Source organism: Macadamia integrifolia, unplaced genomic scaffold (genome assembly GCF_013358625.1).
Source record: "Macadamia integrifolia cultivar HAES 741 unplaced genomic scaffold, SCU_Mint_v3 scaffold2363, whole genome shotgun sequence".
Lineage (NCBI taxonomy): Eukaryota > Viridiplantae > Streptophyta > Magnoliopsida > Proteales > Proteaceae > Macadamia > Macadamia integrifolia.
Window position 1 is genome coordinate 57,382 of NW_024868659.1, and position 16,283 is coordinate 73,664.

The 16,283-nt window shown below is 35.4% G+C and overlaps 1 protein-coding gene across 1 annotated transcript; it reads left to right on the forward strand.

The window, feature by feature from the left end:
• The first annotated feature begins 6,314 nt into the window (after nt 1-6,314).
• LOC122066367 (cytosolic sulfotransferase 12-like) lies at nt 6,315-7,542 on the forward strand. Its single transcript, XM_042630184.1, has one exon. The coding sequence runs from the start codon at nt 6,407-6,409 to the stop codon at nt 7,391-7,393; it is 987 nt and encodes a 328-aa protein (XP_042486118.1). The 5' UTR covers nt 6,315-6,406; the 3' UTR covers nt 7,394-7,542.
• Nucleotides 7,543-16,283: the final 8,741 nt, after the last annotated feature.

Here is a 16,283-nt window from a genome sequence, read left to right on the forward strand (position 1 = left end):
CTCTTAAATATTCAACTCTTTGAGATTCAGAAGCTTTGACTATATATGATGACCAAGAAGAAAACAGAGGAACAAATCTATTTGTCATAAGTGTTTAGGTATAAGAGAAATAAAATGGTATAATTGTCCTTCAAGGTTAAGTGGTTTTTCATTAAAAGATAATATGGTCTTTTGAAGTTTAGAACAAAAAACATACTAATACCATCATAGTTAGGAGAGGGGGTGTAATTTCTAAAAGCGTTCGAATCTGTATATATTTATGGCAAATTAAAGGGAAGGAGGCGTAAATTTCCCTATAGTATGATGGTATCTTGGTCACTTGAATAAGAACCACTAGGGTTTTAAATCTGGAATCCGAATTGGGTCATTCAACTCTGAATCGACTAAGACCAATTCCAATTTATAACAACATGTTTAACCGAGGTAGGCTTAGGCCAGATGATTTTGACCAAATCCAACAGGTTTTGGGACAATTTCATGAAATTTTGTGATTATACAAATAAGAATTGATAGAAACCAATCTTATGCCTAACCCCAATTCCGAGTTAGAGATTTGAGAGCCACCCATGGAATACACTTGCTACTTTATGGAGGACTAAATTTTTTTTACCCTTGAGCAACCTCGCATGCTTGACTAAGCTGCTTTTTTTTTGCTAGAAGTCAAGAAATATATATTAAGTTCAAAATTAATATAATGTACAAAATTAATTTAGATCTGGGTGTACCCAAAATAAAATGTAAAACATATACACAAAAAGTATACAGTGAAGACCTTAATACTACACCTTCAGCATGGTCATCAACAGGGTAAAAGGATCTCAGAATTTGTTTAAAAGAGTCACCTTCGACATTGCCTATCTATGCTGCCTATTATTTTATGTCCAATTAAAGAAAAATGAACAAATAAAAATGCAATTATAAAATTCTTTGTGCTGAGGTTTTATCTTGTCATTTAAAAATTGACCTACATCATAAAAAGATCCATGGTATTGGTGCTACCATGGGATGTAAAATCATCTCTCATATGGCCTCAGCATCATAAAAAGATTCATAGTATTCATGCTATTAGAGGATATAAAGTTATTTCTCATATGGCCTTTTGCAGATGACCTTATATTGTTTGTTAGAGCAACTTCTTATGAGACTTCCAAGTTCAAAGCTATTCTTGATACTTATTGTCAATTCAGTGGTTTTGTTAGAGCAACTTCTTATGAGACTTTCAAGTTCAAAGCTATTCTCGATACTTATTGTCAATTCAGTGGTCAATCTATTCATATTCTCAAGAATTAAGCCCAATTTAACCCGAATGTTCCTTGAAAACAAAAGGTTTTTTTTTTTTTTTTTTTTTTTGTTAAGGAAAGGTTTCTTTTTTATCACTTTCACATTTCCACTAATGTACATTTGGATCATTATTTGGATAGTCCATTTATTGTATCAACTGGGTTTCTTGTAATGGTTTTCTTGATAGAATCAATCTCAAATTAGTACTTGGGCACCGCTGGGAAACTCACATTGGTTCAAGCTACTCAGTCTCTCTACCATCCCCCACCCCCCCCCCCCACCCCACCAAAATTTTTTTTGGTAAATGCCGTGACCCTTTACTTTTATGTCTTGTTATATGCTTCTTTCATTGATTCATAAAGATATTAGTTGGGCCAACATATGAGTTTCCAAGAACACTGATGGACTTAATGTCTAATTATCTTGTCATATGAACGATATTCTTCTTATCGTAAGGTTTGGGAGATTTTTCATCTTCCCTCCACTCTTTGGGATTGATTAATGAAAGATAAATAACTCTTCATATCGTCATTTTCTAAAGCTAATTGTCCCGCTTCTACTTCTTGGAGGGTTTTAATCTGTCTTTCACATTGAGGATATTCTCCTTAAAGCTCCGTTTGATAGCAAGGGGAATTAAAGGGAAGGGAAATGAAATTTTTATACTTAAAAAAAAAAAAACGCTTTTAATCATTAGCTTCAACTCATTTGATATTTGGTTTTTATATTTCATTTCACTTTGCATCCAAAACTCATTGTTATAATAAGTAAAATAATAATTACATGTAAAATGTTTCATTACTAAATATGATTAAAAAATGAAATAGTTTACATAATCACATGAGTAATTTCTTTTTTAAATATAAAGATTTCAGTTCCTTTCCCCTTAAATGTCCCTTGCAACCAAATATACAATAAGGGATTACTTTACAAAGAGAGCTATGCGTTTTCAATTCTATTAACCCTAAGACTGATTCCTGGGTTCCTAATCTTAATCCATATTTTGTTACCCAAAAAAAAAAATTCTTAATCCATATTGATCCCTTTTTCCTTTACAGTCTGTTGCGGCAAGAAATCGTAGTTGGTCGATTTTCATTCCTTCACTTGGAATGCTGATTATATTTATCACTGGTTTCCAGTAGAAATTGTTACCAATATATTATCTATCCTTATTGGATCTGCCAAACAAGATAAGGCTACTACATCCATTGGGGGAAAAGACCATACAAATTTATGAGTGTCCATCTACAAAAGCGGTGTATATATAGAGAAAACCTGGCAAAAAACTAAAACCCAAAAACACCAAGAATAGGAAGGCGGCTGAAAACTAACGTGGCCTGTCTAATGGAGAAAACAAGAACATTTTTTATAAGAAGAAAGATGTATGTCATGCATTGCTTAAATTTACCAAATTATAATTCTTGAAGTTTAATGACTTATGGAACTAGTTTTCCTTAAGAGAATTCCTTAACCGATGACCATCATTTCACATGAACAATAAGGCATTTGTGGACCTCGGTGTAATGGTAAGTTTGCTTCATTGCAAATAAGCTATTGTAGATTTGAATTGAGAAATAGCCTCTTCAAACCTCTAACTTATAGGGAAAGGATTAAGGAGAAAATATGAAGACCTTAGATTTGTGGGTAAATAGTGGAGAAAACTTTTTCGCCAAGCTTTTTTCAAAATTTAGTTCAAAATAAATAAATAAATAAAGCTACCTTCCTAGGGTGTATCTCTCTAGCACGCACCATACTTTTGGTAGAATGTTTAAGACTCTCCTAGTGAGTTGGATGCCTCGTCTCTTATTCCAATCCTAATAGGAAAAACAATAAAAGAGATACTTTGTACACAAAGCTCCCACCACTGCAGGGTCTGAAGAGTGTCATAATTTACATATCCTAACACCAACTTTGCAGGGAGACTATTTCTCAACTTAAACTCGGGAACACTAGGTCACAGGGTGCAACCCCGTCTCTTTTTTCATCCCTAACGATGTAAAACAATATTAGAATGGTTAATAGAATAATTAAATGACCAGCAAACTTCTTTAAAAAAAAAAAAAAAAAAAAAAAAAAAAAAAAAAAAAAAAAAAAAAAAATCTTCTATGGATTTGCCTAGGTAGGCCAGCCAGTGTACTTTGAAGATAAGTTGTTTTTACGTTCGTTTTTAATGTTATTTTAGGGTTAGGGTAAGGCTGCGATAACGGAGAGCAATGTGAAAGAAATAAAGAGAAGGAGAACACCTACGTCTATGAAGAGCTTCTTCACTTTGTTAATTGTTACAAGGATTGGAATGGATTATAGGGATTCACAATTCCTATCATGCAAACTCATTCCAAAGATGGGTGTCTCCAAGAGAAGACTACCATGCTGTCCCTTGTAGAGTAAATCAAATGGAGAAATTTCCTCCTTTGATAGTGTGATGTGTCTTTACAGGCTGGAACAACACCCCCCCCCCTCCTCCCCCCACAGGTTTTTTAGTCCATTTTATTTTGATCCATCAATAAAATTCTTGTATACTGTCCCAAAATTTATGAGACGGTAATTAAAAAGACAGATGTGTGACAACACTTTTTTTGTCTCAAAAGATATTAACAAGTAGCGACAATATTTTGATATTTGGGACAGAAAATTTGTGTCGTAAAATTCATATTTGATGTAATGCTCAATCTTAGAGTCTGGATCAACAACTACAATGGTGGATTTAAAGGTTATTAAAGATCTCTACTCAAATTTATAGGAAAAGTTTTACAATAAATTAAGTAGCTTTGAATAAGATGCAAGTGATACAAAGTGAAATTACCAAACTGCTAAAACCTAATCACAAGCTACGTTCCATCTCTCTCTCTCTTTCTCTCTCTTTCTTTCTTTTGCAACTAGGGGTGTCAGTAGACCAAGATGGGTCGGGTTTTTAAAACCCCAGCCCATTTCTGTGTTCACTTAACTCAATCCATGTCCAGCCCAATCTTCGTTTGAACTAGGATATCTCAGTCTTTGCCCATGCAGTCCTACCAATCTCAACCTAACCTTGCCTGACCCCAATTGGATTGGGCTGATGTAATTGACCCTATCTACCTGTCAAACCCTAAATTTAGTGTCATTTCAGGGTTCGGTTGGTCTGATTGACCCTTGTTCTTTAGGATTTAGGATGGCTTGGCTTTTTTTTTCTTCTTTAACAAGAATTTAAAAAAAAAAAAAATGAATGAGTAAATTAGAGAAGTGGGTGTGGATAATGGTGTTGCCTTGTTGGCATGGATTTAGGGGATGGTATCAGAATCGATAGCCGTATTGGTATCTGCCAATATCGATTTGATACGTATTTGAATTGGATTAGATCGACACTTATCGATCGGTTTTGCTTTTTTTTTGTGTATAATTTTATACTGTTTTACCCCTGAAACGATATGGATAATCAATCCAAATCAATCAAGGATCGGGGATAGATCTCAACTGATACTAATCCAATATAAGTAAATATGGCCGATACAATACCGATACCTCAAACCATGCTTGTTGGTGGATTAAAAAAATTAATAATAATGTGATGTCATGGGTTGATTAAGAAATAAAGAGTTTGGGTCGTTTTTTCGTTTGTAACAAAATATCTATTGATCAGGACGTGTGAAGCACGTGGGAGGTGTGGTGTCTGTGGAAGCACGAGGGAGTGTGGTGTCGGTGGATTAGAAAATGAAGAATGTCGGTAGAATGTATATAGGAAAAAGGCCCAAACCCAGGCGGGCCCAAAAAAATTATGCTGCCTTTCTATTTCGTGCACAAATATGTTTCCGCACGTCCTCGAATCAGTCCTGTGTGCCGGTGATATTTACATAGATTGGTAGGTTTCTCTCTCATCATTTATTTATGAGGGAGAATTCATCAACACCCATAATCAATAGGAGAACGTGCACAAGCATCATCATCGACGCGGGATGATAGGATCTTTTACACCTATTATTGTGTCTTGGCACAGGCACACACAATCGGATAATATTTTTTCTTCCTTTATGTATACGTTATTCTCTTAGCCTAAGACCTTACCTAGGTCACTGAAAATCCGAGCTCGGGCCCATCCTATGGATTGGGACTGGCTAAATTGACACTCTTAAATGCAACTTATGGGAATTTAAAATTCAGAAAGCATCCTTTAATTTAATCTAAGTATACTTTACATGCAAACAATATAAATTCTTCAACTACCAAAAAAATAAAAATAGGATTAATTCTTCAACGACCAACAAAAAAATCTCCATAAAATTTGGCGAATCATCTAAACATCAACGTTTCAACCAACTTTTTAATTAATAATTGGATCCTGCTACAGTGATTGACTCAACCAGTGAGTTTCAGGAGATTGAACATTGAAGATTGTGATTAGGGCTTGGGGTTCCATCATAGATTTAGGTATTAGTAAATCGGATATAGATCTTTGCAAATTGATCATTTTTTTCTTTACTTTTTTTTTTTTTTTTTAAATATATTTTCTTAATGTTTTATCTCTGAAGTGGTATGGATAACTGTTAGACCAAACACCAAGAAACACGAATAAAGGGAGACAATAGATCCGTACGACACAGAGATTTAACAAGGTTCACACACCAGGGTGGTGTGCTACGTCCTCGGGCGAAGAAGAAGATGATTCACTATGCAGAAGAGAGATTACACCCTAGCAGCGACGAGGAAGAACTCACCCTGAAAACTCTAGCTTCGTGAAAACCCTAGAATACAATGACTTTCTCAACAAGCAACAGTACATTATATATATTCCAAAAAACGTGGGTCGACCCATCGGGTCGTGGTCGATCCGGTGGATCGCCACCAAAATATGTCGGATCGGGTCAATCTTCAAAACGGGTCAAGAATTCGAGACAAACTTAACAATAACTGATCCGATCAATCAAATATTGAATATGAATCTCAGCCTATACTAATATGATACGGCTTATACGATATCAATACTTAAAACCAAGTCCCATGCCTTTATTTTTCATGCCCTTTTCAACCTCTCTAATTCATTATAAATAGATAAATGCCTGCAACCCTGTTTATCATATGATCCAATAAATCAACCTGAAAAAAAATTTCAAGTTATTAGGGATTTCCAGCTCCATAATTCTCCTCAAACACCCAAATGTCAAGCCCTCAAGTCACTGATCTCCCCAAATTTTTGCAAGAAGAGGGACTGACCCAAGAGTGCAAAACCCTCCTCTCCTCTCTCCCTAGAAACAAAGGATGGATTGTTGTTAATCTCTTCCAGTACCAAGGCTTCTGGTACGCATCAAGGCAACTCCAGGGAGTTCTCACTTGCCAACATCACTTCCAAGCTAACTCAGACGATCTCCTTCTCGTCACCCCTCCCAAATCCGGCACCACTTGGCTTAAGGCCATCACCTTCGCCGTCATCAATCGCAATCGTTACTCCTCATCCGATCACCCACTTCTCACAACCAACCCACATGAGCTTGTTCCTTTCTTAGAACTCAAGCTCTTTGTTGACAACCAAATTCCTGACCTCACCTCCTTTGCCTCTCCCAGGCTTTTCTCCACACATATACCATATGTATCCCTCCCTGAATCTGTAAAGCAACAAGGTTGCAAAATGGTTTTTCTCTGTACAGACCCAAGAGATATGTTTATCTCAAATTGGCACTTCACAAACAAGCTGAGACCCCAAACGATGGGGACCCTTTTATTGGAAGAGGCGTTTGAGAGTTTCTGTAAGGGCGTGTGTGTCTATGGCCCTATCTGGGATCACATCTTAGAGTACTGGAAACAAAGCCTGGAGAGACCTGAAAAGGTGTATTTCTTGAAGTTTGAGGAGATGAAGGCTGAGCCAAGTGTTCAGTTGAAAACGTTGGCAGAGTTCTTTGGATGTCCAATTTCAGAGGAAGAGGAAAAAGAAGGGGTAGTGGAGGAGATATTGAAGCTGTGTAGTTTTGATCATTTGAGCAACTTGGATGTGAACAAGACTGGGCAGTTGCCTTCTGGAGTAGAAAACAGCATGTTCTTTAGGAAGGGTGAGGTGGGAGATTGGGTGAATCATTTTACGCCTGAGATGGTAAAGGAGTTTGAACGAATCATGGACGTGAAGTTCCATGGATCTGGTTTACAGTTTTAGGTGTATCTGATTCATCTTTATTCATTCATAGTTCTTGCTTTTGTGTTGTAGATCTTTGTTTGCAAGTGTGTTTGCCTTCTTGGGTGAGGTAGACCGGCAGATTAGATTATTCTATGTAATAAGTGTACCAATATTTTTAATCACAAAAATTAGGTTGTTGGTTTTAAGCAATTGAGGGGAAAAAAAACCCTATTTTCAAACGGAGAGGAGTCAAGTACAAGAATCTGAGTTCCAATTTTCGTACAATTAAGAGGTGGAAGTGTGTAATCTACTTATTATTTCTCCTAATCTTTTATAGAGTCCTTATTTCCTACTTTCACTCCACGTATAGGGTTACATCATTACAAAAGGAGAAAGAAAGTAGTTTTTAAATAAAAATAGAATATATATATATATATATATATAAAAGAGTAGAAACCATATATAACATTTAAGTCGAAAAGAAAATAGAGGGCATTTAAGTCGGAAGAGAGAGAGAGAGAGAGAGAAAGAGTGCTAATAGCATTATAGGTAATCTCGATACTAGTTTTTAGTGGACTACACGCATCGACAAAGGAAACGTACGAGAACCCAAGACCAAGTTCTCATACGAAGACTTGATCCGGACTCAATATTGTAATCCAAGGCCAAGAATGTTTGTAAGTTCCTTCGAAAAACTGGGAGAGATCTTCGTCATTGCTCCAAATGGAGTCCACCTCGTATCCCTTCTCTCTTGTCTTCATCATCCTATGAAGAAGTCCCCTCGTTGTTGCCTCAACACCATTTTCTGTCATCAAATAATTAGCCTGAAGTAAAATACATATTCCTTTTTCTATAAGAGCATGTGCCCAGCCAACAATGTTTGTGGTTTGATATGAAATCCCTATTATAATAAGAATCTTCTTGTAGAAAAAAGAGAGAGGTGAATCATCACGTACATGAACATCCCTGATTCATGGATATGGCATCTAATAAATTAGGAGAAAGGAAATAGATGCCATATCCCCAGACCAGGGACATTCACGTACATTCACGTACATGAAGATTCACTAGACTGTAGAAAAAGGGAATAGAAGTAAAAGTAACAGCGAGTCCATATGGCTCCTTTGCCAACATGGGTCGCTAGGGGTGTTAATCCCAAGCTTGTCTTGATTCGATCGATCGGGCCCATAGTTAGCAAAAATGGGAATGGAAAAAAAACAGAAATGGACGGTACGGGTTTTAGACAGTAAAAATTTTCAAGCGATACTGTCAAATAAATGGCCAAAAAAACAAAGAACAGAGAAAAATGGAAAATGGAAGGTACGGGTTTTAAACGTGTAGATTTCAAACAAAAGGAAAAAAAAAAAAATGTAGTATACTCGTATAAATTAAGGAATTATTACATGCATACCTGCATCTATTGTTAAAAACAACTATAGTATCCAACACTAATGCATATATATCTCATGTATGTTTTATAACATATAATTGAATATCATCCAACACCAATTCTAAATTCAAACACCATACATGTTCAAGTTTTATTGAGCAATGTGAATTGGCTATGATGTTGTTCATTGTTGTCAACATAGTCAACACACTCTTGGAGTAATGTATGTTCAATTTGAGTTGGGAGTCATCACTTTAGACATTTTTTCAGCAAACGCTTCAGTTTATATCTCAATTTCAGGGTCCATACATTGATATTGAGTTAAAGGTGATATCATGAGAAATATAGGCCATTGAGTTAGCTTCAAGTCGGCGAATAAATCAGGTCAATCAAAGTTCTGGAGAGAGAGACATGGTCAATTAAGTAGACATTATGTTCAACTAGTTAAGTCTTAAAAACACCAAAAAATGGGAACATGTTTAAACGTGTTTAAAATGGGAACATTTTTAAACGTGTTTAGAATGGGAATGCTTTCCGTTTGGAGTTTTTTCAAGTATCTTTGGGAAGCATACGGAAAAACGTGTTCTAAACGATAAAAAACGAGAACATGTTTAAAACTCTGCGCTTTTGCTAATAGTGATTGGGCCCGACCGTTTAAAGATCGGCCCAGCCTACACCAAATTTTAAACGTGCCGGGCCTGAGCCTGGCTTGTTTTATAAATAGATAGTACATGATGCAATGGGGTAAGCCCGACCTGTGCTGATTGTCCCAACACGTTTACAAGCCTGAATCAAGTCGACACCTTTAGCCTAACCGTTTTTATGTATATATATATATATTGGATAAAATATGGTATTTATTGATATTTTTATCACTTATTGAATGTAATTAAGTGTAATATCTTTCTAAATTGTTGATGATGTAATATAATATATTAAAGTATCTCAAATCTAAGACAACTAAAGACCGTTGAAGGCTTTATTGGTACATTACCCTATTTAAAGCCCGTCTATAGCTCGATTAGCCCAATTAGGAGAAGCTGAGTTAAAGCCTAAAACCCGACTGAGCCCGACTTGAGACCGATTGAGACCAACTCATTCCTTAAATATATAGGTCAAGGTCCAAGGGTATAGGGCCACTAAGCCCGACTAACACCAGATCGACCCAACCCGACCAATTGACACCCTACATAAGCCAATAAAAGGCCATGGGAGCATTATCGTCAACGCATACAGGATATCGTACTCTTTTCACGCCTACACCTCTCCAGGCATATCCATAGTTAGCAAATTCGGATTCGGGAATTATTCGGAAGGAGAATTATTCGGAATAATTCGGACGATTAATTTAAGGATTCGGTCAAAAAAGCGGTCAAAAAATATTATTGGGGTTTTTTTTTAAAAAAAAATTGTTTTTTTTATTTTTTTTATTTTTTATTTTTGGTTTTTTTTTTTAAATAATGTTTAAATGGACCGAATAATTCGGTTTAATTCGGATTCGGTCCGAATTATTCGCGATTTATATTCATTTTGGAAAAAGTCACGAATTTTAAAGAATTTTATTTTCAATTCGGATTCGGTCCGAATTTTTGATAAAATTCGGAAAAATTCGGTTCGGCCGAATAATTCGTGAATTATTCGGCCGAATTGATAACTATGGGTATAGTACATAAGTGCATAATTTTTTATTCGTTATTTAGGAGAAATAGAATAAATAATAAAATATTTTATGTGAGGAGGTGTTGCTTATACCTCACGTTCATAATTGATTTTTTCATGTTTCTTTTTATTGTCTCTTGTCTTATTTTCTAAAGGTTTTTTGGTAAAAAAAATATTTTTAAAATAATTTTGTAAATGATTTATCATCTTGTCATCTTAGGAGTTGTCATTATATCAAATACATTTAGTGAACAAAACGAAATGAAAATATTCTTCCTTTATTTTGAAAAAAAAAGTGTTATACTATTTACTAAGAGGGCAAAAATGTAAGGTTATAAATTATTTGACTCTTTAGGGATGCCAATAAGAAATGACTTTTTCTTCACAATGGGTGAAAAGAATCTTACCATTGAGATTAAGGGTGTCAAAACCAAGTCGAAACAATTTATCAAAACTAAATTGAACCATTTAAATCAAAACCGATAAATCATTTAATAAATGATTCTTTCTGATGGTGGCTCTGTTCCAAGTTCTCTATTACCATCACAAATCTTACAGAATTTCTCATTCGAGTCACCACAAATAATGTTAGAACAGGGCAATCTTCAAACACAAGATACAAGAATTTGAGGCACACATAACAAAGATTAACACCGTTAATGAATTCTTTTGATTTCACAAACTAGAATTGTTTCAATAAAAGGTTTGATCTTGATTTCTATCTACTATCATTCTGAATCAAACTAAATCGAAACCACACCGTTTAACACCCTTAATTGAGGTGTCATTATTCCCTCTACTCTCTATTGTACAAATTCCAATCCAAGGATTCTATATAACCACCAAAACTCATAAATATAGATAAATTAAGAGATTCTCTCTTCACTTTGGATGAAGAAAGAATAGGTCAACAAAACATTCCCTTGATCTAGTAAGAACCCATATTTACAATTCTGCTTTGACTACTTCATCCCCAGAAATTAATAATGATGTACATGTCAAGGTGTGGTTTTTCCAAGATAGCAGCTGTTCTGAACATGAATATTGCTTATTTTTCTTGACAAGATTAAAGCAAAAGTGGAGACAAAGCAGCTTTCTTTCTTTTTTTCTTTGGAAAATAACCTGAATTGATTGGAACCGACCACGTCGTGTTCTTCGAACTTCATCTAACCTTTGATGATTCACATTTTTCATTATCTAATTAAATTCAACAGAGTGACATAAAATGCATTCAAGACTTATATTTTATTCAAAGCAAAGCATGAAACACACATATTCACACACCTTCAATTCAATTTTTTGTTTTTTTGGTTAACGACGGGTATGTAGGCCTTCAGACTGACTAGTCACAAGGGTCTCTACTGATCCTATAGCATAGATCGGGTCATATGACTCATATTAGGATTGAATGAAAACCATTCAATATTCGCTGAAAGAAGTCGAACTTAAAACAAAAACCTTGAGGCTCGTTATCAACTCGGTTACCCTTAGAGTTTCTTCAATTCAAATCATTGTTGTTAATAAGCACAAGAAAGAAAGAAAGAAGAATCAAAACGTGAATTGAATCAACTTAAAAGCCCTCGTTTTTTAAAAACAGCATAGTTTGACCATGCATGTATCTAAATAGAATATTGACCAAAGATTCAAACACATGTAAGGCAGGGCATGACATGACATGAAGAGTACACGTACTTGTGCATGGAAGGAACCTTACGTTTTCAGCTGAAGTAAGCCTTGATAGTACATAGACTAAAAGAGACTCACATAATCCTTAAAATGTCTTTGGAGAAAAGCTTTAGCCTTCTTTGAAACACCCATTTCCTTCATTCACCCACCAATTCTAGACTTCTAGTATTACAAGCAAGGTTTCAAAAATCGGATTGAGATTGGTGAAATCATTTGGATTCAATCTGTATCTGTCGAGATTGATCTTGATCCTTGATCAATCTGATATTAATCCGCTGATACAATTCAAGAAAAAAATAAGGGTAAATTTATCTGATCTAAGGCTATTTTTGATAGATTTGAATAAGTATCAGTTGAGATTGATCCCAAATACTTGAGATTAGAAACATTGACTACAAGGGGAACTCTAAGCCACAAACCTCTCTTTTCCAAGTTTGGATACGTGTTCTTATCCTTTTTCCCAAGTTTTTCCATAAATTTGAGTTGTTGTTTAAGGTAATGGTCTGATGGCTTCCTAGCCCATTAATGTGGACATTTTTGATCAATTGTTGAGGAAATTTGACCTTTTGTTATGGGATAAACCAATTTTGAACAACAAACATCTCAATATTGGAAAAACTCACTTGAACGGTTTGGTTTGGTGAGGTTACAGTACGCCCATATTCATTGTACTATGTGGAATGAAAATGTATAAGTCTAATAGTCAAAGATATTATAAACGATCTAGATGGCCACGAGCCAGATTTTATATCACAATTCAAGCATAAACTTTCTGATATATTGACATGTATCTCCCTGTATGACCATGTATACTTATGATATTCTGACTATTCTGTGTAATATTATTATGTAGTCTTGAATTTTCAAATCTCTAATTTACCACTTAGCAAGCTTTTGTTTGAAATAAATTTTTATTTGAAAGAGATCTTAAGTTGTACATGTTCACAAAATTTGAGTCCTACTTGATTTACCACATAACAAATATTGAGTCATCTTGATAATTTTATCAAGGTAGGTTAGTTAAAAAAATGTAGGTTAAGAAAAGTTTACTTATTTAATGTTATTGTTATAAAATTTTAAGTGATTAATAATAGAGAATACACTTTTATAATCGGGCAATTAGGTATGATTAAATCAGTTTCATCATTGGGCTTGACTTGCTAAATGACATGGAAAGTTCTTCGAGTTTTAAATTCAAAGTTTTTGGTTTTAGGCAAAAGAAGCTTTCTTCATCCGAATGCAAGGGACAGTATTACATAGTTGAACTAACCATGGAGTGGAAGTCTAGTTACACATTCTAACGATAGGACCTTCTGTGCCAATCAACTAGAGGTTCAAATTCAAGGTTCAATCCCCATGAAATTAATCCTTTATCATCTTTACACATATAAGTTTGGATCAAGTTTTCGTTCGCCTATGTTAAAAGAATAATCACTTGCCTATGGCCATCAGTATCGTTAAAAAATTGAGAGGAATGTAATTTTCAAAGTCATCAATAAGAAGTGGGAATTTATTCCTAGGACAGCGCATCTGTTGTGGGCTGTTGGGATTCTCCCTCCCGCCAACGAAAAAAAAAAATGCCCATAAATTTTGACAAATATAACCTCTACACCAGCCATATTTGACCCATAGAATGCTGATTTAATTGTTCCGACAGTGGAATAGATGGTGAAATATTAGTTTGTCAGAGACTCAGATGCAAGCTCACATTACTTTTTCAAATGACAAGAAATTTTATTTTATTTTTTTGGGTAAAAGGAAATATCATATTTCATTTTTCCTCCCACATAAACCTTTCATAAACAGTTTTCACCCAAAAAAATAAGAAAAAAATCTCCATAAAAAGGAGGCTCAATCCCATGACCTCCTCGGCAGGATTACCCTTACCACCATCAATTGTACACTACAATAGTTAGTTTCAACGCAATTTCACATTCAAGTCTTTGTGATTAGTTATGACTTAGAAGCGGTGCTCATCTATTGGACGGTGAAGATTAGTCACATTCTCCCCACATGGGTCAAGCAATGAAGATGTCGATTGAATGAGCATAGGTGACCCTACCAGCAAAATCTTTTAGACTTTCCTAACATGATCTTTTAATTGCTCTAGAGTCTAGACAGTTAACATTCACAGCTTCTTTCCTAACATGATCTTTTAATATGTTAGTATCAAATTTTATTATTAAAGTATATATTTTTTAAGTATACATATAAAAATCCACTGGTTGAAAGAAAAATTGAAAGGAAATAAAAAAATTTCAAAATAAAAATAAAATTGAGATAATTAAAAATTTAATCATATTTTATAATAATATTTTGAAATATTACTTATCAAATTCAAATAATTTATATAAAATTAAAGTGATATTTAATAACTAAATATGAAAAGAGTTTCCTTCTTTAATTTGTAAATTATCTTCTATTCCCTTTCAATTTTAGCTTCAGTCAAAGGCCATGGGGCCGAAAATTCTACCAAAAGGATAAAAAAAAAAAGAAAAAAGAAGGAAGCCTAAAATAACCACATTCCCATGTTGTCATGTTGATGTAAGCAAAGGCGATGGGGCCCAACTCCTTGAGGCTTGCGATCTCTATTCCTTTAATCCAATATTCCAATCTGATGGTTTTTTGAACAAGGTGTACCAACCTGTCTATCTAATCCGACCGATCATCCTATCATCTCCCTTAACCAAACCCATTTGTAAGACCCTATGAGTTCGCCGTTGAGCAGCTGAGATGGAATCGGAGAGACCGAGAAAGCTTCTGGGCTGAGCCAGAAACGCTCACTCCCGAGAGAGAGTCAACAATGGCGGCAATTCTTCGTTCCCATGCTTCTCAAACTCCTCCTACGACCGAAGAAAGATAGGTGGAACAGATGATTCAAACTCTCTGTAAGAAAATGACAGAGATTAGGTTTTTGAAAAACGAGTTTACAGAGATGAAAAAATGGGAAGAGCAGAGAAATTTTGGAAAGAATACCCTGTGATGACTGATGAGCGTTTGTCTCAAGTTCTGTTACGGTCGCTGCACGCTGCCGCTTCACTTTCTTCTTCAACGAAATCCAAATCTTTCCTTCTCTGCAAAATTTTTCTCCCAATCCAGAACAATTAATGTATTTATTCAGGTGGCATTATCGATGAGATAAGAAGAAGTGAACAGAATCGACGAAGGAAAAGGAGAAGAGGAAGACATTGATATATGAGCTGGATCATGTCAGAAGGTGAAACCGATACGCTACGGTGGTTTTTAATCTTGTCCTTCCTACTGATCGCAGGTACCCACCTCTGTGCCCATGCTATTGATTTCTTAATTCTCTGTTATATTTTACTTTTGAAGTTTTCCATGATCAAACCCTCTCGTCATTAGTCCCGATTCCTCCATTTTCTGTTAAATCTTTAGTGCTTAGCTAATTTTGTAAGCTCTAATTTTGATGAATTGTTCTTATAAACTCCATTGATGACTACTGACAAGCTTTTAAAATTCCTCTGTAGCAGGTCCGTTGGTTGCAGGAAGCTCTGTACAGGACAAAGAAGCCCTACTTCAACTGAAGACATTCCTTCAAGAAAACAACCCATTCCGCAGAGGCAAATACGATGAATGGAACAACAATACCTACCATTGTGGATGGTCTGGAATCACTTGCAGAGTCAATGATTCGCGGGTCATTGGTATCAATCTCTCCGACTCCAACATCTCAGGGAAGATGTTTGAAAACTTCTCTCATGTAACTGAGCTTTCAGAACTGGATCTCTCGAAGAACACGATCAGTGGGCCCATACCTGATGATTTGAACCGATGCAAGAATCTCATATATCTAAATCTCACTCAGAATATCCTCGAAGGAGAGCTCAACCTTACTGGATTAACCAGCCTAGAGACACTGGACCTCACAAATAATCGATTCAACGGTAGTGGAATTCGAATAAATTTCCCGGCAATCTGTAACAACTTGGTTACTCTAAACATTTCGTCAAACAATTTCACAGGCACGATTGATGGTTGGTTTGATGAATGCTGGAAGTTGCAACATCTCGATCTCAGCGAGAATGATTTCACTGGTCAAGTATGGTCTGGGTTCCAGAGGCTGCGAGAATTCTCGGTGTCGAATAACAGCCTAACCGGAGAAATCTCTCCATCAATTTTTACTGAGAATTGCTCTCTGGAATTTCTGGATTTATCGAAGAACCTCTTCCACGG